At 52.0% G+C, this 20420-nt stretch overlaps 1 protein-coding gene across 1 annotated transcript; it reads left to right on the forward strand.

The window, feature by feature from the left end:
• The first annotated feature begins 3329 nt into the window (after positions 1–3329).
• On the forward strand, positions 3330–7938 carry GINS4 (GINS complex subunit 4). The gene is made up of 7 exons (XM_030538569.1): positions 3330–3460; positions 3646–3732; positions 4505–4618; positions 5141–5238; positions 6116–6204; positions 6734–6824; positions 7113–7938. The coding sequence occupies exons 1-7, from the start codon at positions 3365–3367 to the stop codon at positions 7207–7209; spliced, it is 672 nt and encodes a 223-aa protein (XP_030394429.1). The 5' UTR covers positions 3330–3364; the 3' UTR covers positions 7210–7938.
• Positions 7939–20420: the final 12482 nt, after the last annotated feature.

Raw genomic sequence — 20420 nt, forward strand, 5'->3', positions numbered from 1 at the left:
ATCCAATAATAACTCCCTAAATAAAACTGATGGCTGCTCACCAAGATTCTAAAATACGTATACACTTACACTGCTATCTTACTAATCTAATGAATGTTACACATTAAGAGAGTGGGCTTTCTACCAGGGCTTTGAAGCTGTGCTCCAGCTCCAGGCAAAAACCTGCAGCTCCAGAGCTGCTCCAGGTTCTGCTCCAAAGCCCTGCTTTCTACTTTGTTAAAGCATCAGATTTTTGCATGTGTAAACACAAAATGTTAGCAGCAGCATTAGTGATCACATCTAATGTTGAGTCCATGTTGGTTTCAGTCTAGAGGTTTCTATGTCTGAGCGCACTGTAGCTCAGGCTGCACACATCAATATCTTATAGACAGTGTTTACAATTAGACAGTATTTACAAATGTAGGATGCAACTCCATACTTCTAGATAAGCAGCCAAAAATTTGTGAAGTTTGTTCTCCAAAAGTGGGAACAGTAAGGGAGCTTAGTAAATGGAAAAATGGATCTGTATTACAAAATTGTCTGAATTAACGATAAATTGGATTTTTAACAGTCAAGAGGACATGAATAGGTTTCTCTCTGAATAGTTTAGTTTTTGGTTTGGTTAAGTAAAGGTTGTTTATAGAAGATAGCTGAGCACCTCCCTGTAAGGAATACAGTAATGATCAAGAAATAGGATATGACCCCCTGCCCATAACCAACCTGGAGAGACTTGATCCTGGATGCAGCATTTCCTAGGGCAGCTCAACTTGTGTATCCACTGACTAGTTCTGGAGTGTCCTGGCTCGCCTTCAGAAAATCATGAGTTTGTAAATCAGGCTGTAAATAAATTAATAGATTGCAAGACCAAAGTGGACCATTGTGGTCATCTAGTTTGATTTCTTGTATAACACAGGTTAGAAAATTTCCCCATCATAATTCCTGGAGAAGATCTATGGATATTATTCTCAATTATGATTTAAAAATTGTCAGTGATGGAGAATCCCTTGGTCAATTGTTCCAATGGTTATTTACTCTCTCTCTTGAAATTGTACATCTTATTTCCAGTTTGAATTTGTCTTCAACTTCCAGTCACTAGATGGTGTTAACCTTACCCTGCCAGATTGAAAAGCCAATTATTAAATAATTGTTCTCCATGTAGCTACTTAAACTGTAATCTAGTCACCCCCTAACCTTATCTTTCTAAAGCTCAATAGCCTCAAAGAGCTCAATCTATCACTACAACGCATGTTTTCTAATCTTTAATCAGTCTTGTGGTTCTTCTCTGAACTGTCTCCAGTTTATCAACACCCTTCTTGAACTGTGGACTCTAGAACTGGACACAGTATTCCAGCAATGGTTGCACCAGTGCCAAATAGAGAGAAAAATAACCTCTCTATTTCTTGAGATTCCCCTGTTTATGCATCCCAGGATAGCATTAGCTCTTTTGCTAACAGCATCACGCTGGCAGCTCAGGTTCAGCTCATTATCCACCATGACTCCCAAATCTTTTTCAGAGTCCCTGCTTCCCTAGATATAATGGACCATCCTGTAAGTACGGTCCACGTTCTTTGTGCCTAGATGGATATGTTTACATTTAGCCAGATTAAAATGCATATTATTTTCCCAACCAAGCAAACTTGCTCGGAACCAGTGACCTGTCTTCTTCCTTATTTACCACTCACCCAATTTGTGCCATCTGCAGGGATGATTTTATGTTTTCTTCCAGGCCATTCATAAAAATGTTAAATAGTGTAGGCCCAAAAACTGCAGGACTGTACTGGAAACATACCCCCTCAATGACTATTCCCCATTTACAATAACATTGAGACCTATCAGTTAGCCATCTTTTATTCTATTTAATGTGTGCAATGTTAATTTGATACCATTCTAGTTTAATCACAATATCATGTGGTACCAAATCACCCCAGTTCAGTATCTTTTTTCCCTCTATCTTTCTCTTCCTGATTTACGAGATGCTTCTCCATGCTAGTCAATGTGAAGGAAGACACCCAAAGTCTTGATGGTCCGTGAGGCCCTTCCTATTGACTGATGATCTGAGGGGAGTGACCGTGGATGCTGTATCCCAGCCAGAGGAGTCTTGGCCTCCTCTGTACTGACTGTCCAGCTCCATTTGGAATGATCCCTGAGTGGATTCATCGGTGCTGAGTTCTGCACTCTATGCCTGGCACCCCTGGAGCTGGGACTTCTGCAGGCAGAGTGGTGTTCCAGCGAGGCTAGCCCTTTCAGGGTGTCTGCTAAGGCTGTAATTTAAAGTAATGAACAATGCTCTGCACATTTATTGCACAATGTAGCTACCCCTATTTCTCATTGATTGCATCAATAAATCATAGAATATATATCAGGGATGGAAGGGACCTCAGAAGGTCATCTAGGCCAACCCCCTGCTCAAAGCAAGACCAATCTCCAGACAGATTTTGCCCCAGATCTCTACATGACCCCTTCAAGGACTGAACTTGTAACCCTGGGTTTAGCACACCAATGCTCAAACCACTGCGCTATCCCTCCCCCTTTGATCACAAAATATTTTTCAATACATTCTTAGATCTCCTTTCACTCTTACATTACCTTGTCATGTTTAAGTGTTTGTCACTCTTACATTACCTTGTCGTGTTTAAGTGTTTCATAGAACCTTGCATGAAAATAAAAATTCCCCCTTGTTACAGTTCTCTGGGGCCTAATAAAACTGGGACTGATGCTTTGTGCTGAGCTGAGGCTTACGCTAGCTGGTCACGTTACTCTACAGAGCTGTGTATAACTGAAGGAAAATTGTGGTAGTCTGAACTGAGGCCCGGACTAGCCCCCTAGTTCAGTCAGAGAGAGAGAGAGAGAGAGAGTGTGTGTCAGTCACCCACCCCCCGCGGGGGGGCTGGGCCCCACACCCTCTCACAATACTCCGGACCCTGTGTGTGGGTGCAGGGCCTCGCAGGATGGGGTCGTTTCCCCACTGAGGCCCCGGACTGCTAAGCGGTCGCAAGGCCATAGCGCCATGATGCTCACACTGGGGGGAGGAGGCGGCTAGCGCGGGCCTGGGCTGCACCGCAGGAGGGGGCGCGGATGCTCCTGGGGTTGGGGGGGGGACCTGGGTGGGTGCCTCTGGCAGGGGCCTGCACAAGCCAGTCAGGACCAGGGTCCGTCCGTCCGTCCAGGAACTGCTCCATCCCTCATGGAGCCACCCATCCCCGTGAGCAAGGCACCCACCATCCCTGCCTGGGCCGGTCCCTGGATCCGACGGGCCGCCCCGCCCTGCGCGAGGCTCGCGGCCCCTTTAAGCCGCCGCGGGGGAGGGGGCGGGGAAGCGCCGGCCGCCGGGCAGAGCGCGCTGACGTCACCGCGCGCTCGCCGTTGGCGGGAGATCCGGGCCGGGATGGCGGAGGGGCTGGAGGTGCGCGAGCTGGACTCGGATGGGAGCAGCGAGGAGCTGGTGCTGACCCCCGCCCAGCTCCTCCGCAGCCTGGAGCAGGTGGGCGGGGCCGGACTCCTGGGTTCTCTCCCCGGCTCTGGGCAGGGAGTGGGGGCTGGTGGGGCAGAGCAGCAGGGGATGGGAGCCAGGACTCCTGGGTTTGATTCTAGGAGGGGAGCAGGTCCTGGTGGGTCAGATCGGGGGGGCTCACTGGTTTAGGACTCACTGTCTTACTATGCTGTCAGGCCTGGCTGAATGAGAAGTTTGCCCCAGAACTGCTGGAGAGCAAGTCTGAAATCGTGGAATGTGTCATGGAGCAGCTGGACCACATGGTGCGTGTCTGGGGATACAGGTGGGGTCAGGGTTTGGGAATGGCTGGGCAGGTTCATACTGTCATTGCTAAACTCCATGCACTGGAGTCCTGTGCCTAAGCTCCAGCTCGTGCTCCTATCCGTCCTCCTCTCCAGTGTCCCCCACAGGGGTGGATGTAGTTCTGAGCATCTTTATGATTAACTTGCATGCTCTGCCCGAGCAGTGATGGTTCGTGCTTATGTGCTGAGAGCAGCAAGAGCTCCCATGCTCCTGGCATGTTGCTGTTAGTCAGAGTTTAATATAAGCATTAGCTGTTGTTGCCCATCTGCTATTCCATAGGGCCTTCAGCATGATTGCTGTTCATCCTGGCATGCAGCTTTTTTGCTAATGTGGGCTGGTGTTGGGGGCAGTGCTGCTAGCCAGTTCCTGGTTCTTTATGCAGTTGTTTGCTACAGAGGTGGTGTAAATCTCCTGGCCAGACAGCCCTCGCAGTTGCCTGGATGACAGAATCAACCATCTGCAGTCTTGACCATTACGTGCCCAAATCATATATGCTGCAAAATCTGGCACCTGGTTCTTGGATTCCCTTCTCCAAGGAGCTGTCCCACGTGTTGGTTCCCACGTGGCAGGAAGGAGTGGTAACCTGCATTCGTGGTACAGGTGCTCTGTCTGCAAGAGGCAGCTGCAGTCTGGCTCTTTCCTGGGGCTGTGTCTGTGGCCATTGGCCTCTCTGTGTCTTTAGGTGTTGAGTGTTTGAACAGTCTGATATTCCCCTATGTGCCCCTTCTGTAGGAGTCAAATCTGAAACGAGCCAAGCATGGAGACCTGAAGGTCAGCATCCACCGTATGGAGATTGAGAGGATCCGCTATGTCCTCAGCAGCTACTTGCGCTGCAGGCTTGTGAAGGTAACACTCTGCTGTGCTGTGCCATAGGAACATGACTCTCAGGAGAGTGGCTGGAGGGACAGCATTCTGGCCACACCGAAAGCATATTGCTTTGGCCCAGGGCTCTGAGTTACGGTCCCTTGACATATTTAGTTAGAGTGACCAAGGTTCACCTGGGGAATCCAGTCCTCATTGGTGTCAAGCACAGCATCTTGTTCTGGGTATCACAGTGACTTGCGGGGTGGGGGTGTCACAGTGATGCGGTGAGCAAGTTAATTACCTATGGAGGGTCAGCAAAGTGCCATCTTCCTCCTGGAAACTCCATTGCCATCCCGCCTTTCAGGCACAGACAGCCCTGCGCGGGTCAGGAACTAATCCCAAAGCAGATGCGCCACCTCTACACCTCACCAATCCGCAGTGACAGATTCCCTCTGGTTATAGAAGACTGAATTTGGAGAGGGAGAATGCTAGGAGCTGATGATGATGGAGCTCTCTGTTTCAATCCCTGCTGATACTTCTTTGGGGTTTTTCTTCCCCTGGCAGATTGAGAAATTTTTCCCCCATATCCTGGAGAAGGAGAAGTCCCGAGCGGAAGGAGAGCCTTCCATCCTCTCTCCAGAGGAGTTTGCCTTTGCTAAAGAGTGAGTAGGTGTGGAAGGAGGCTGGGCAGCGGAGTGAGCCAGGTCTACTCTGCAGGCTAGATCAAGGCCTGGAGAACTGGGGTTGTATGCACTCCTGCTCTCCCTTTGAGCCTATGCTTCACATGTGTAGATCTTCCCTTGGCAAACTTGGCCGTGGCATCTTGGTTGGAAAACCTTGTCCCGTAGTGACCAGCTGACAAGTCCCTCGCTCTCTGTTGGGTCTGCAGTGAAACTAGAGGCTTGGCCCTGAGTGCTCCTAACAGTCTGGGAAGGGGTTGAAAAAAGATCCCTGCTCAGCCTCCATCAGTCTTGGTGTCTAGCTACTTGCCTCCTTTCATGTGCATTTCAGATTCATGACAGGAGCCTTTTCCTGCTGCACAGCTTCCTCTCCCGTCTCTATGCGGCCCTCTGCTGGCAGTTTGTGGCAGGCCATTGGCCCAGGAGATCTCACTTCAGCCATCCTAAACTATGCCAGAAAACTATGCCACTACATGCATCCAACGAAGTGGGTATTCACCCACGAAAGCTCATGCTCCAAAACGTCTGTTAGTGTATAAGGTGCCACAGGACTCATTCCTGCTTATCACAGAAAAGTTCCCTCTGCTGCCCGAATCCTGCTGGTGGGAAGAGCCTCACTGCCTTTTGTGTCACCTTCCCATGGAGATAGGCTGTGCCCTTGGGTACTGAAGGATTTGCGTGCGCTGTTCTGCTGGAGCAGAGAAGCCTTAATTTCAGCTTCTGCTCCTCCAGACCAAGCCGCTGCTGCTGTGTTCCCATTGTGCTTGTGGGTTCAGCATGTCTTGCTGGCACCTGGAATCAGTTCTGGCACAGCAGCTTTTGCCATGATCTGACAGACAATAAGGGCTGTTTGTTTCAGGTACATGGCGAACACAGAAACCTACCTGAAAAACGTGGCCCTGAAACACATGCCTCCCAACCTGCAGAAAGTGGATCTCCTGAGACTGGGTAAGGGAAGCCCGACTGCAGCACAGGCAATAGAATTCTAGCATAGGTTCCCTGGGGACACATCCTGGATGAGCCCTGGAGTAACCTGAAGTCCTGGAGAGCAAGTAGTGTAAGCGCTAGAGCTCCAGTGAGTGCTTAGAAGAAGCAGGTGTCCGAGCACGGCTGTTTCCACGCTGCTGGCCCTTTAGGTGGTCTGGATATATTCACATGGCCCTCTCCTAGAATCGCCCTCTGGGGAGAGACAAGGGGGTCACCAAGCTATTCACACAGGTCTCTGTATTCAGACTTTCCTACCGTCTCAAATATGTATTGGCTGGTGCATTTGGGGTTGGCCAGTCGCCTGTGATGCCCCCGTTGCTGGTGCTATTGACCAGCATTGCACTGTGTCCTCATGAGCATTCCAGCTCTTCGTGAAGGTCCTGGAGAGGAGCAGAGACTGTTCACAGGAGTGGCTTGTGCAGCACAAAGTGCCCTGTGCTCAATCACTTGAGCCAGGGTCAGGGCTCTGAGTGTGTCACTTTCCTTGCAGTTCCCAAACCCAACCTGGACTCCTTTGTATTCCTGAGGGTGCAGGAGAGGCAGGAAAACATATTGGTGGAGCCAGAGACCGATGAGCAGAGGTAAGTGGCCTATTGCTTTTCTGTGCACTGATACATGCATGCCTTAGAAATGCCATCCTGACTGTACTCTGCTCAACTTCCCGCTGCGGAGAGTGCAGGGGGTGTCTCTGTGAGTTGCCTGTCCAGCGGTGGATGGGTGGGCTGGATGGAGTAGCACTCCTCCTTGCCTAATCTGGTCACGTTGCTGCTACAACCCTGAAAAGTAAGCAGGAGCCCCAGGAGAATGCAGCACATCTCTCCTCTCAATCTGAGCTCTTCCATCTAAACCTGTCTCTCTTTCCCCTTCAGGGAATACGTGATTGACCTGGAGGAGGGCTCACAGCATCTGATCAGATACAAAACCATTGCCCCCCTGGTGGCCTCGGGAGCAGTTCAGCTAATTTAAGACACCACAAGACTTAAAGGGGCCAGGCAGGAGGCCCTGCAGTCTGGGGGGCGAGTGCTGTGCACAAGACCACCTGAGAGCGTCGCTGTGCCAGTCAGCGCATGGACGCACAACAGTTGTGGACAGTTGTAAATACCCATCCTGCCCCCAGCTCGGGGACCCAGCAACTCAGTTTTTCTGTAGCCTGAGGACAGGAAGACAAACAGCCAGAGAAAGGTGACATCCGCAAGTGCCCCTATCTGGGGAACGAGGACACAGAAAGCTGAGCCAGATCTTCCACCCAGCTGTGGCCTCTACAAAGCTGCTGCTCTGTTGTGGAGACAGCAGGTGGCACCATTGCCATGCTTATGCTCTGGGTATTGCAATGAGTTAGTGACTGTTGGAGGAGGATGTGCCAGTGTGAGAGAGGTACATTATAAAGACAACTGCAAATTCTCCATGTGTGCATAAAAGGGCACCGCTACCCACTGCCCAAGATCCTATACAAGCCTCCTGTGCAGCTAGGTTAGGCGAGATGCTAAAATGTTGTGTGGGGAGGGGATTAGACAATGGATGAGTGCTTGTGTGGGTTTGCAGCAGGTACTAGCCCGGAATGGCCTGAGGTGGGGCTGGTCATGTTTGGAACCTGCAGGAGCTGTGGAGCTCTTACAGGCCATGGATGGCCAGTAGAATGATCGGCCTGAAAGAGCACAAATAAACCAGTGGCGTATCTCTGGCTCTAGCTCTCAATGAGGAGGAGGTATCATCTGCGTCCCTGACAGCAATTTTGATTCACTTTGGTGTATTCGTAGCACCCATTAAACAATCAGTGGCTCTTCCTGAGAGCCGACAGCCTGCGCTCCAGACTGCGTCCAGCATGGCCCGGCCATGGGCCGCTCAGTTTTTCACCGACGAGCATTCCAGTCTCCAGGTCTGTACAAGTACCTCCTCTTGGGAGTAAAGCACAGGGGCACCAGTGCTTACCGTGGTCTGTGTCAAACTCTGGGAGCGGCACCTTAGTAAGACTGGCATCCTGGCTTGATGAAATGTTGGTTGCCAGGTCTGTGCCCCCTTGTGACCTGCCCACCTCCACTTTAGCACTGCCCTTTGCCAGGTGTAGAGAGGTGGTGGAATCTCCTTCCTTAGAGGTTTTTAAGGTCCGGCTTGACAAAGCCCTGGCTGGGATGATTTAGCTGGGGATTGGTCCTGCTTTGAGCAGGAGGTTGGACTAGATGACCACCTGAGGTCCCTTCCAACCCTGATATTTTATGAGATGATCCATTCAGCCAAAAAGCACAGAGCATTGCAAATAGTAGAAGTGGGAGTGACTGAAAGCTGAGAGTGGAGAGAGTGCTGGGCAGACCCTTCTGTGTGGGGGCTGAGGAACAATAGCTTAATGTTCAGAATGTGCTAAATACCAAGTTACCTCAGCACAGTGTGAAAGGGCTGCTGGCTTGTTTCCCAGCTTGATGGTATTAATGGGGAAAGGAAGCTTTGACGTTAGTACCTCATTAGGTGAATGGGGTGCTGAATGGCCTGGGTGTTGGACTGGACATTGCTCCCTGCAGCGCAGACAGCACCCTGGGAAGCTCCTCCTGTGGGGACAGGCAGGCTATCTGCTAAAGCAGCATACACAGCTCACAGTGTGGAGTGGCCACAATTACTCCAAGGTGAAGCTGCAGAACTGGAATTCATTTGCAAACTAGATACCATCAGCTTAGGCCTGAATAAAGGCTGGAAGTGGTTGGGTCCTTAAAAAATCTAAACGTAATTTCCCCAATACTAATTTCTCCGTACTGTTACTCACACCTTGTCAACTATCTGTAATGGGCCACTCTCTTACCACTTCCAACGTTATTTCTCCTCCCTTGGTATCCTTCTGTTAATTGATTTATCTCGTTAGACTGACTTAACACTTGGTAAAGCAACCCACATCCTTTCATGTATTTATACCTGCTCCTGTATCTTTTACTTCATACATCTGATGAAGTGGGTTCTAGCCCACAAAAGCTTCTGCTCAAATAAATTTGTTAGTCTCTAAGGTGCCACAAGGACTCCTCGGTTTTTTAATTACAGTGTAGTAATTCCTGTGGCTACAGGCTTCTCTACAGGTCAGATGCTGCAGCAAAGACGCTAGCTTTGCAGACAGGAAGTGTGGTCCCCATGACAGTGAGTGTTTGTGCCAGAATCTCAGTGACGTCTGCAGGTTTCAGTTGTGTCTGAGAGCCTGGCTCAGGTGGTGATTATGGCACAGCTGCCCCAGGCTTTGTCTCCCTGTGCTGTGCCACTGCCAGAGCAAATACAGTTGTGCAGAGGAGTTGGTGGTTGGCATTCTAGCTCTTGAAATCCCGTATGACTTTGCTTTGGAGCCATTGCTTCTGGTAGTGTCCAGTGTGGGGGTCACACTTCTCTTAGCTTCTGTCTGCACTGATTTGCTTCAGGGAGAGGAGAGGGAGGTGCACAGCTAACCTCCAAACCCAAGGCCACTCCAACAGGTTCAGCCAATGAACTCTAATGCAAATACATTATCTCCCCACTCCCTGCCACCCTTTGTATGTGCACAGAGAGGGCCTTGCCTGATCAGCTGGTGACTGCAGGTCAGGAGGGCTTTGGGAGAAATTTCTAAGTGGCTCCAGGGAGTCCCTGTGGCCTTCCTGTTAACTGGGCTTTCTGCCTGCAGTGACTGGTGCTCTGGACAGGGAGTGGCTTTCCCAGAACAACTTTGCAATAGAGTCCTGCCAGGGAATGAGACCAAATCCCCTTTCCTGGTTCTCCTTTCTCCAGCTCTCCCCTTAGAGCTTAGTGGGATTCTAATAAGGTGAAAAATAAGAATAGCGACAGCAAATGTGATGTGGAAGGAATCTAAAGCCACATGCTTCAGGACGCACAAGCTACCTGCCGGGGCTAGGAAGAAATTCTCCTAGGAAGATGTTATGCCACGCCAACCCATGGCAGGATTTCTGTGTCTTCCTCTGTCTGACCATTGCCAGAGTTGGGATACTGGGCTGGAGGGATCATTGGGTCAGGCATTTAATTTCTTTGTCCCTGTTGGATAGAGAAGAAAAGCTCCTCCTTCCTTGCTGGTTTTCACATGCCTCTTCTGTGTATGTGGGAACCACCCGAGTAACGTCCAGGGCTCTCTGCCCCCTGCCATGGCCATGGGTCTATTGGGTGTATCCAAGGGCACAGGCCTGCAATCATCAAAGGGCCTGGCCTCCCCTACACGTGCTCTCTGGGAGGTGAGGGAGCAGCTCAGCCCCCCTGTGCAGCAGGAGGCATAGGGATGGCATGTGTGCCGTACAATGCAAGGTGAGCAGCTCTACGTGTGCTGTGGTTTAGAGCATCCCTAATGAATCCATTTATGTAAAGAAGATTCATTAGACACAAACGTGAAGAGGAATCTGGGTTTAATCCTAAAGAAGTGAGGAGTCCTTAAAGACTAACAGATTTATTTGGGCATAAGCTTTCCTGGGTAAAAACCCACTTCTTCAGATGCATGGAGTGAAGATTACAGATGCAGGCACTGTTATACTGACACGTGAAGAGAAGGGAGTTACTGCACACATGGAGAACCAGTGTTGACAGGGCCAGTTCAGTCAGGGTGGATGTAGATGATGAAAGTTGCTTTTGTAGTCAGTCAGCCAGCCAGCCACTCCCAGTCCCTATTCAAGCCCAAATTAATGGCGTTAAATTTGCAAATGAATTTTAGTTCTGCAGTTTCTCTTTGAAGTCTGTTTGTGAAGGTTTTTTCAAGTATAGCTAGTTTTAAATCCATTATAGAATGTCCAGGGAGATTGAAGTGTTCTCCTACTGGCTTTTGTATGTTACTATTCCTGATGATCCTAAAGAAATGGCACCAAAAGCTGATGGCTACAGTTCCCATGGTGGGGGTCTGGTCTATGCCCTGCCCCCACAGACAACCACTATGAGAATCCTCCCATTGGCTCTTCAGCTCCCGGACAAATCACTGTTGTTTCCACTGGAGAAATAGATACTGTGGGAGAGACTTGCTGGGGTTTTTCTCTGTAGCACGTTTTCACTAGACCCCTTTCTCCTTCACCTTATTCTGTTTAATCAAGTAGTTGTCCAGGCAGCTGCTTTAGAGCTGCAAAGTCTGAGCAGGGTGGGAGAAGAGAGCAGAGGGAAGTCACTCCTGCTGTCCCAGGTAGGAGAGAGAAGCTGGATCTTTCCACCAGTGGCATTCCGGAGCTCGTTGCCCTCAGCCCTTTCTGCCTTTGGAAATGCAGCACCTGTGGCATCATCTGTGTGTCATAGAAACACCCTCCGTCCCTCCCCACGAATGCTCCGTGATAACCACAGGACAGCACTGCCCCGGGCTGCAGGCAGAGGATGGTGAGTGAGTGGTTGGAGCAGGGTGCCAAGAGCCAGGACATGGGGCCAGATTTGAAGATGCAGAGAGGCACCTACTGGGATTTTTTCAAAAGAACTAGGCCGGGGTAGGCAAACTATGGCCCTCAGGCCAGATCCAGCCATCGAGCTCCCATTGGGGAGTGGGTTCCGGGGCTTGCTCCGCTCCGGTGCTCCAGCCAGGGAGCGGGGTTGGAGGGCCGCTCGATGCGGCTCCGGAAACAGTGGCATGTCACCCCTCTGATGCTCGAGCCAGGGAGCAGGATCGGGGCTCGCGGAAACAGTGGCATGGCCCCCCTCTAGCTCCTATGCAAAGGGGCAGCCAGGGCATTCCGCTCTGCACTCTGCCCCTGCCCCAAGCACCACCCCCACAGCTCCCATTGGCTGGGAACCATGGTCAATGGGAGCTGCAGGGGTGGTGCCTGCGCGTAGGAGCCGGAAAAGGGACATGCCGCTGCTTCTGGGAGTTGCTTGAGGTAAGCACCAGCTGGAGCCAGCACCCTTGAGCCTCCTCCTATGCCCCAGCCTCAGCCCTGATCCCCCTCCTGCCCTCCAAACCCCTCAATCCCAGCCCAGAGCACCCTCCTTCACCTCGAACCTCATCCGCACCCCAGAGCCTGCACCCCTTCCCCAACTCCTGCCCCAGCCCCAATTCCCCTCTGAACCCCTCAGTTCCAGCCCAGAACACGCTCCTACATCCCAAACTCTTATCCCCAGCCCCACCCCAGAGCCCACACCCCCCTGCACCCCACACCACCATGCCAGTCTGGAGCCCCTTTCCGCACCCTTTACTCTTCATTTCTGGCCCTAGCCCGGAGTCCGCACCTCCAACCAGAGCCCTCACCCCTTCCCACACCTCAACCCCAATTTTGTGAGCATTCATGGCCCCCCATATGATTTCTGTTCCCAGATGTGGCCCTCGGGCCAAAACGTTTGCCTACCCCCTGACCTAGGCACATGCCCTGCCTAAGTCCCACTGAGATGAACAAGGCAGGTGCCTAGTGCACTTAGGCAGTTCTGAAATCCCACCAGCTGCCTGTTTGTAACTTTAGGTGTGTAAAAACATTTACAAATCTGGCCCTGCAGCTCTTTGCCCTGCTCTGCCTCTGATTTACTTAGTGTGTGCGGTCTTGGGCAAGTCACTACCCTGTTCTGTGCTGCGGTTTCCCCACTGGACAGAGAAGAGGTGTTAACGGTTTTTTCCATTAATGAATGTTTGCCAAGTGCTTTCAGAGGGGACAAGTTAGTCAATGCTCTGTTGCTGCCCTTGCACTGGAGGCCAGCAGGGAGCCTCCTTAGTTTCCCATCCAATCCCAGGCCACAGTATGGTAACATCCGCTCAATGTGCAGCAACAGTCAAAAAAGCGAAGAGAATGTTGGGAATCATTAAGAAAGGGATAGACAATAGGATAGAAAATATATTGCCTCCATATAAATCCATGGTACGCCCACACCTTGAATACTGCGTGCAGATGTGGTCACCCCATCTCAAAAAAGATGTATTGGAATTGGAAAAGGTTCAGAAAAGGGCAACAGAAATGCTTAGGGGTATAGGACAGCTGCCATATGAGGCTAGATTAATAAGACCGGGACTTTTCAGCTTGGAAAAGAAATTACTAAGAGGGGATATGATTGAGGTCTATAAACTCATGACTGATTTGGAGAAAGTAAATAAGGAAGTATTACTTACTCATAACGCAAGAACTAGGGGTCACCCAATGAAATTAATAGGCAGCAGGTTTAAAACAAAAGGAAATATTTTATCACACAATGCACAGACAGTCTGTAGAACTCTGCCAGAGGATGTTGCGAAGGCCAAGACTATGCCAGGGTTCAAAAAAGAACTAGATAAATTCATGGAGGATAGGTCCATCAATGGCTATTAGCCAGGATTGGCAGGGATGGTGTCCCTACCCTCTGTGTGCCAGAAGCTGGGAACGGGCGATGGGATGGATCACTGGATGATTCCTTGTTCTTTTCATTCCCTCTGGGGCACCTGGCACTGGCCATTATCAGAAGACAGGATACCGGGACTTTTGATCAGAGCCAGTATGGCTGTTCTTATGTTAAGCTGAGCACTGGAGGAGAAAGCAGGGCCTGGAAATGAGCATCCCAGGTACGGTGATGCAGGGGGCTAGGGCTCTCAAACCTTGCTCCTGCTGCTCAAGGTGGCTCAAGCTCTCTGGTTTGTCTGTGTGATGAGTTCGTAATCCAGAGCAGGAGGGTGAGATGGGACACCGGTAGGGCATTGATTTCCGCAGCCTTCAGTCTGAGCCACATCCCTTCCCCGCAGGAAGTGGGCCGCAGAGGGAGGGGAAATGCCCAATGGTGGTGATCTGCCTGTCACTAAAGCAAGGGGCAGGAAATGACAGCCACAGGGGATGTGATGAAAGGGTGATTCGGAGAAAGCAAGTTTGCTGACCCAAGCTATTGGCTTAGTCACTGCCAAAAAGTAACAGATGTGTGTGGAGTGGGAGCTACGTGTGCAGACGTGCAAGCACTGTACTCCGTCCAGTGCGCGAACACAGCACAGCTTTTAGACAGGCCACATATCTCCAGGGAGTTACTCCCATGAGCCACTTCCCAGTCACAGGAGCAGAATGACAGGCAGGCATGGCTTGGGAAACCTGCCACCGGAGTCTCACCTTACACTAGTGTCTTTCTGCTGCCATCCCTTGCTGAAGCCCAGCTGCAGACGGCCACAACCCCTGCTGCATACCGCTGGAGTTCTGGATAGGGTGTGAACTCGGGCTTCTTGGCTGGGATGGGCTCCACACTTGAGTCAGACCAGATGTCCCGAGTGCTGTTGCTCTGACTAGCATGTAAGCTCCTGTGGGCAGGGCAGGATGTGCTGGAGGCCAGTGCTCCTTCCCCATCACCCTAGCCCCCATGGAACATTACACCTGTGTGAGGTGTTGCATTCCATATCATCCTCTGGGTATCCTGGACATGTTATTTTTGCTCAGAGGTGGGCCCTGAATTATTTCCTTGTGCTCTGAGATGTGTGGGGAAAATGTCAGAGAGAGAGTCCTCTGGGCTTCTGAGAAGGAGCCTGCTGTCCTACTCCCAGGAGCTGTGACTCAGCTGCATCTTTGGGGCTTTGGGCTGCAGCTCCCTCTTCAGGGGGTGTCTGGCTCCTCACTCATACACCAATCTTAGCTGCAGGAAGCAGAGCAGCCACGTCCAGCAGCTGCTGAGGCCTTGTGGGGGTTGGCATCAGAAGATCCCAGAAGGAGGAAGCATTGCTGCTAATGTTAGAGTCCCTAAGTACAACCGCCAAAGTGGGCCTGAGTTCCTGTGCTTTGGGATCCACATCTGCCACAGCTAGCTGGGCACCCTGATCCTGCTGTGCCAGCAGCCTGCTCAGGCTGATGGAGAACCAGCCTGTTAGGGAGAACAATTCTCTGCAAGGAACAGCCCAAGTGTTTGGACAGTGCCAGGGCACAGCGTTTGGAAAGGCCAGGCGCTGCCCTGTATCAGCAGCTTTGGGCATGCTGCTAGCACATGGAGAGGTGTAGCTGGATCCCTGTTATCAGTCAAGGACACTGTCAAGCTCTTTCTCCCTGTGCGGGGATCTGCGTGATCATTGGGGAGCACATAGCATGCGCTCCTTCCCTAGCCCACTGGCCCTGACCCCCCCTTATCAGTCTCTTTTCCTTTGTTTACCCACAGCTGCAGGAAAGCCCTGAACTCTGCAAGCCCCTGGGAGGCAATGTCTAATGAGTAAACCCCAGGTGTTTGCAGAGGCTGTGGCTGGCAGGGCGTAGAGCTCCAGGTACTCAGCAGAGCAACTCTTCCCTGGCTGCTGCCCTATTCTCTGCAGCTGTGATGTCCCAATTACTCTCTCCCTCTGCAGCTGGCAATGGACAGCAGCATGACTAGTGCCTGCCCATATACCTTCCCCACCCTCACTACAGGGCCTTGCGCTCCCCCCGCTCCCCACACCTTGAGGCCTTGTGGAGTGTAACTTGGACTGGGTGCATAGAGGGCAGTGCTGCCCATCCCAGCTCCTGCAGCCCAGGCTGCCTGTTGGTGGCTTTTAGTCATGTATAAAAGAGTCAGGTGCATGTAGCTGTGTCCATATTGCTTCTTTCTCAGAGCAGCAGGATGACAGGCCAGGTCTGTGCCGTAACCTGTTGCTGGCAATTTGTGCCTGACGTCACTGTGCTGGCAAAGCCACCAGTGTTCACCTGGCGTCTTGCCTGCTGACCCCAGGAGTATGCACCTTCTGATGCTCTGTACTCCACACCAAGGAGCCCTACTTTCTTCCCTGACTACATGCCACTACAGGGGCAGGAAGGTTGGTGCCTTCTTGCTAGATCCACTGCCAAAGCCCCTAACTTACGGCCTGATGCTCCAGCTCTGGCCCCATTGCATTGTCATTCTCACTGAGTGAGATGGGTGTGAAATGTTGCACAGGCGTAAATGATGGTCCTAGGTGCTGGCACTGGAGAATCAGGCTTCAAGGAAAATTTCCCCACCAATGCAGCCACCCCACCACCACTGAGATTCTCCCATGACTCCAGCAGCTGGGGCTTTAAAGAAACACCAAGTAGTGTAAGACTAGTGATTAAACTCCTGAGTTGGCAGCAGAGTGCTGGTGTAGAGAATCACCTGGAGCAGTGTGCTAGTGTAGAGAAGTGGCTGCCAGGTTATTATTTTGTATTGTAGTGTAGCACCTAGGGAGCCTTAGTCATGGACCAAGGCCCCACAGTCCTGGGTGCTCTACAGACCCGTAACAGTCCCAAAGAGATTGCATCTGGTGTATACATCAAAAAAACAAGGGGATACCACAAAAGAGGAGCATAACGTAATAGTGACACAATACTTCAGCATGAAGAGCAGTGCAGTTGTAGCCATGTCGGTCCCAGGACATTAGAGAGACAAAGTGGGGAAGGTAACATCTTTTATTGGACCAACCTCTCTTAGCCCTCGTCCAGACTAACCCGCGGCATCGGCGGGTTAAAATCGATTGCTCGGGGATCGATATATCGCGTCTAGTCTGGACGCGATGTATCGATCCCCGAGCGCGCTTACATCGATTCCGGAACTCCATCAACCCGAACGGAGTTCCGGAATCGACACGGAGACCCGCGGACATCGATGCAGCGCCGTCCAGACGGGTGAGTACCTCGATTTTAGAAATTCGACTTCAACTACGTTATTCCCGTAGCTGAAGTTGCGTATCTAAAATCGATTTTAATATCTAGTCTGGACGTGGCCTTAGTAAGAGAGAGAAGCCTTTGAGCTGCATGGAGCTGAAGAGCTCTGTGTAAGCTTCTCTCTCTCACCAACAGAGGCTGAGCTAATAAAAAATATTACCTCCCCACCTTGCCTGTCAGCAACAGTCCAGCACGCCAGCTGCCTACCCGTTGTCAGATTTTTTTGTAGGTGTCACTGCAAGGGAGAGATTGAAGGGGGGCAACATGGGGCCTTTCAGCCCTGTGTTGTCCTGGGGGCGCAGTGACAGCCAGAAAGGGTTTTTTTCCTTTCCTGAGACTCGTCTACCTCTGCTGCTCTATAACAGGGACAGGGCTCTCTAGCTGCCTGGGATCTCAGGCTAGTCCCGGTTTGAAAGATTTACCGACTCCTTGACCCAAATCAGAACTTGTAATCTCTAGTGCCTCTCCAGAGGCCACACAAGTGAGTAACTTCTGGGAAGGTGCAGTCCACTGGTGATAATGTCCCTGAAATGACAGCTCCTCCCTTTGACCTGCAGAAAAATGCCAGCCAAAGGCAAATGTCACCTGGTCTTATTGTTCCACCAGACTATGTGCATTCCCCAGGGCTGGGGGTAGGAAGCCTCAGAAAGGAGATGTCTGCAGCATCTGCTGTCTATCTACAACAAGCAGGATTGTTGCATGATCCTCTGGTTTGTGGCCTCTAGTTCAAAGGTCCCTCTTAAAACCCACAGCACTGTATCACTTTACATATTAATAATAAAATCCCCACCCCACCCTCGTTAGCTCTAAATTTCCTTCTGCTGCCAGGCAGAGAGCAGGATTTCCGTTTACGCTTAATGGAAGGTTCTCAGATACCCTGGTGATGGAAAACCACATAAAAACCTCAATAGATGAGTTGTGTCAGTGGCTGATGAAGATCTGTGCTGTCAGCAGGTCGAATCAGTCATGCTTAACAGAAGTAGTTAGGCAGCTTGAGAGAGATTAGCAGGCAGTGCAGGGAATGGGTGAATTGATTCAAGTGCTGGTGTTTTCTGTGAGGGCTGACCAGGAAAGGTGGGCCTGAATATTATTTCCAGAGATGCTATATTGATCATTTTTACTGGACAGTCTAATACAGGTTCTCCCATTCTAGGATTCCATCTGCTCAAGATACAGGTGTGTTTCTCTGCAACTGCAGGAAACCTGGGACAAACACAGTTCCGGCAGTGGTCAGGCCATAGACTCTGGGATTAAATCTCTGGAGAACTAGAGAGGGGAGCTCAGAGTGAGCCATTTTTATCCATCTCTACTAGCCTGAGAGATCTTGAGAAACCGTGGCCCCTACCTTGCCTTTGGATTCTGAGGGCTTGTCTACATCAGAAAGTTGCAGCGCTGGTGAGGGAGTTACAGCGCTGCAACTTTGAGATGTCCACATCTGCAGGGCATCACCAGCGCTGCAACTCCCTGTTTGCAGCGCTGGCCGTACTCCCGTTTTGTCTCGGGTGTAGAGGATCCAGCGCTGGTGATCCAGCGCTGGTAATGCAATGTAGACACTCACCAGCGCTTTTCTTGACCTCCGTGGAAGGAGGAAGCCTCTGGTAATCAAGCTGGTTTCCTTTCCCGGTTTGCTCTCTCGGTCCCGGAGCCAGCCAGCAAACCGCAGGGAAGGAGACCTGCTTGCTCGGGGTTCCGGGACCGAGAGAGCAAACCGGGAACGCCGCGGTTTGCTCTCTCGGTCCCGGAGCCAGCCAGCAAACCGCGGGGAAGGAGACCTGCTTGCTCGGGGTTCCGGGACCGAGAGAGCAAACCGGGAAAGGAAACCAGCTTCGCCGCGGTTTGCTCTCTCGGTCCCGGAACCCCGAGCAAGCAGGTCTCCTTCCCCGCGGTTTGCTGGCTGGCTCCGGGACCGAGAGAGCAAACCGCGGCGTTCCCGGTTTGCTCTCTCGGTCCCGGAACCCCGAGCAAGCAGGTCTCCTTCCCCGCGGTTTGCTGGCTGGCTCCGGGACCGAGAGAGCAAACCGCGGCGTTCCCGGTTTGCTCTCTCGGTCCCGGAACCCCGAGCAAGCAGGTCTCCTTCCCTGCGGTTTGCTGGCTGGCTCCGGGACCGAGAGAGCAAACCGCGGCGAAGCTGGTTTCCTTTCCCGGTTTGCTCTCTCGGTCCCGGAACCCCCCTTGAAGCCGCCCAACAGCGCTGCAGTGTGGCCACATCTAACACCACTTGCAGCGCTGGTTGCTGTAAGTGTGGCCACTCTGCAGCGCTGGCCCTATACAGCTGTACTAATACAGCTGTAACAACCAGCGCTGCAAAATTTTAGATGTAGACATGGCCTGAGTTAGGTCTTTCCATGGCCATTACTGAGGGTTGTAGTTTAAAAAGAAAACTGTGATGCTGTGAAACTAATTTTTTAGCTTTTTCAGAGCCACCCATGGGCTGGTACCCTGTTAACCCAGCCCTGCAAAGCTGTGAACTTTTTTCTCCTTCTCCCTGGTCAATGAGGTGAGAACTGCCCTGCTGACATGGGCTATCTAAATACTAAGGTCTCGCCCATCAGGGCCACTGGAAGTGGAGTCAAGACATTAAGAAACTATTATCTGCCTGTTTCCCTGGCCTCTCTGGAATGGGCTCTTTGCTGGCCTGGCCCCTCTCCCTCTGCTCTCCCCACATGGCATCTCAACTAGGAACAGATTGGGAGTTGTGTCCATCTACTAGCCTGTCCTTGTTCACAAACACATCCACAGCTGGAGACTGGAAAGCAGCAGGCTTTGTGAAGTTTGCCAAGCAAAAGGGAGATCTGGGGTGAGTGCCTCGCTCTGACACTCTGTGACCTCGGGCAACTCCTTTCATCTCTCTGTGTCTGGGCTCCCCCTCTGTAACATGAGGACATTTCCCACCTCACTAGGTGCTCCACTATTACAGTGCTGAAGGTTATCTTAGCACCCACCTGGATAATACCAGAGTCCTGATCTTCATGGGGCCCTCTGTGGCCTGCAGTGATACACTGCAAAAATCATGAACTTCCCTAGCAGAGAGACCAGACTCTGCACTCAGGTGCTGCACCCTTGTTCTCAGGAGTTCTCAGCAATCCCTGGCACCCTGGGGGGCTGCTGGGTCTAGCTGGTCACAGAGCGCATTATGGGGCTGTTACGCCTGGCGGATGGATTTAGCAGCAGTGTCTCAGGGCGGGTGTCAGCGGCTGGGTTAGCAAGGGAGGATTAGCCATTAGCCGCCCGGCCCAGGCTAAAGCTAATTCCAAGCGGGCAGTGACCGGCTCCTGAGCCCGGCCGACCCGAGGGCGGAGAGGCGGGGCGCGACAGCCCCGCGCAGCAGCACTTCTTGGCCGGGAAGGGGGTTGAGCAATAACCCGTTCCCCGAAGAGAAGTGATAGGCGGCCCCTTTCCTCATCCCACTTCCCCGGGCCCAGCACGTGTCCCGGGTGCAGGGTCTGGAGCAGGACCCCCGGCCCGCTGCGGGGCCCTGGGAGCGCCAGGGGCACCGGGGCTGACAGGCCGCGCTAGCACCCCGGGACCCAGCCCCCGAACCCGCAGCGCACGCCCCGCGCCAGCCCCCGGGGCCGGGAGCAGAGGGCGGGGCTGCAGTGTCACTCTCGGATCTCATTGGTCGCTCTGCCCCGAGGGGGCGTGTCCCGCACGCTGATTGGCCGACGGGGGGTGTACCTGCCGCTCGTGGGTCCCAGGCGTAGC

This window comes from Gopherus evgoodei, chromosome 19 (assembly GCF_007399415.2).
Source record: "Gopherus evgoodei ecotype Sinaloan lineage chromosome 19, rGopEvg1_v1.p, whole genome shotgun sequence".
In the NCBI taxonomy this organism is placed as follows: domain Eukaryota; kingdom Metazoa; phylum Chordata; order Testudines; family Testudinidae; genus Gopherus; species Gopherus evgoodei.

Coding starts and splice junctions, on each gene's coding strand:
- GINS4 (XM_030538569.1), top strand. CDS start 3,365: ATGGCGGAGGGGCTGGAGGTGCGCGAGCTGGACTCGGATGGGAGCAGC. Junction 3,461..3,645: donor TCCTCCGCAGCCTGGAGCAG/GTGGGCGGGGCC, acceptor CTATGCTGTCAG/GCCTGGCTGAATGAGAAGTT. Junction 5,239..6,115: donor GAGTTTGCCTTTGCTAAAGA/GTGAGTAGGTGT, acceptor TGTTTGTTTCAG/GTACATGGCGAACACAGAAA.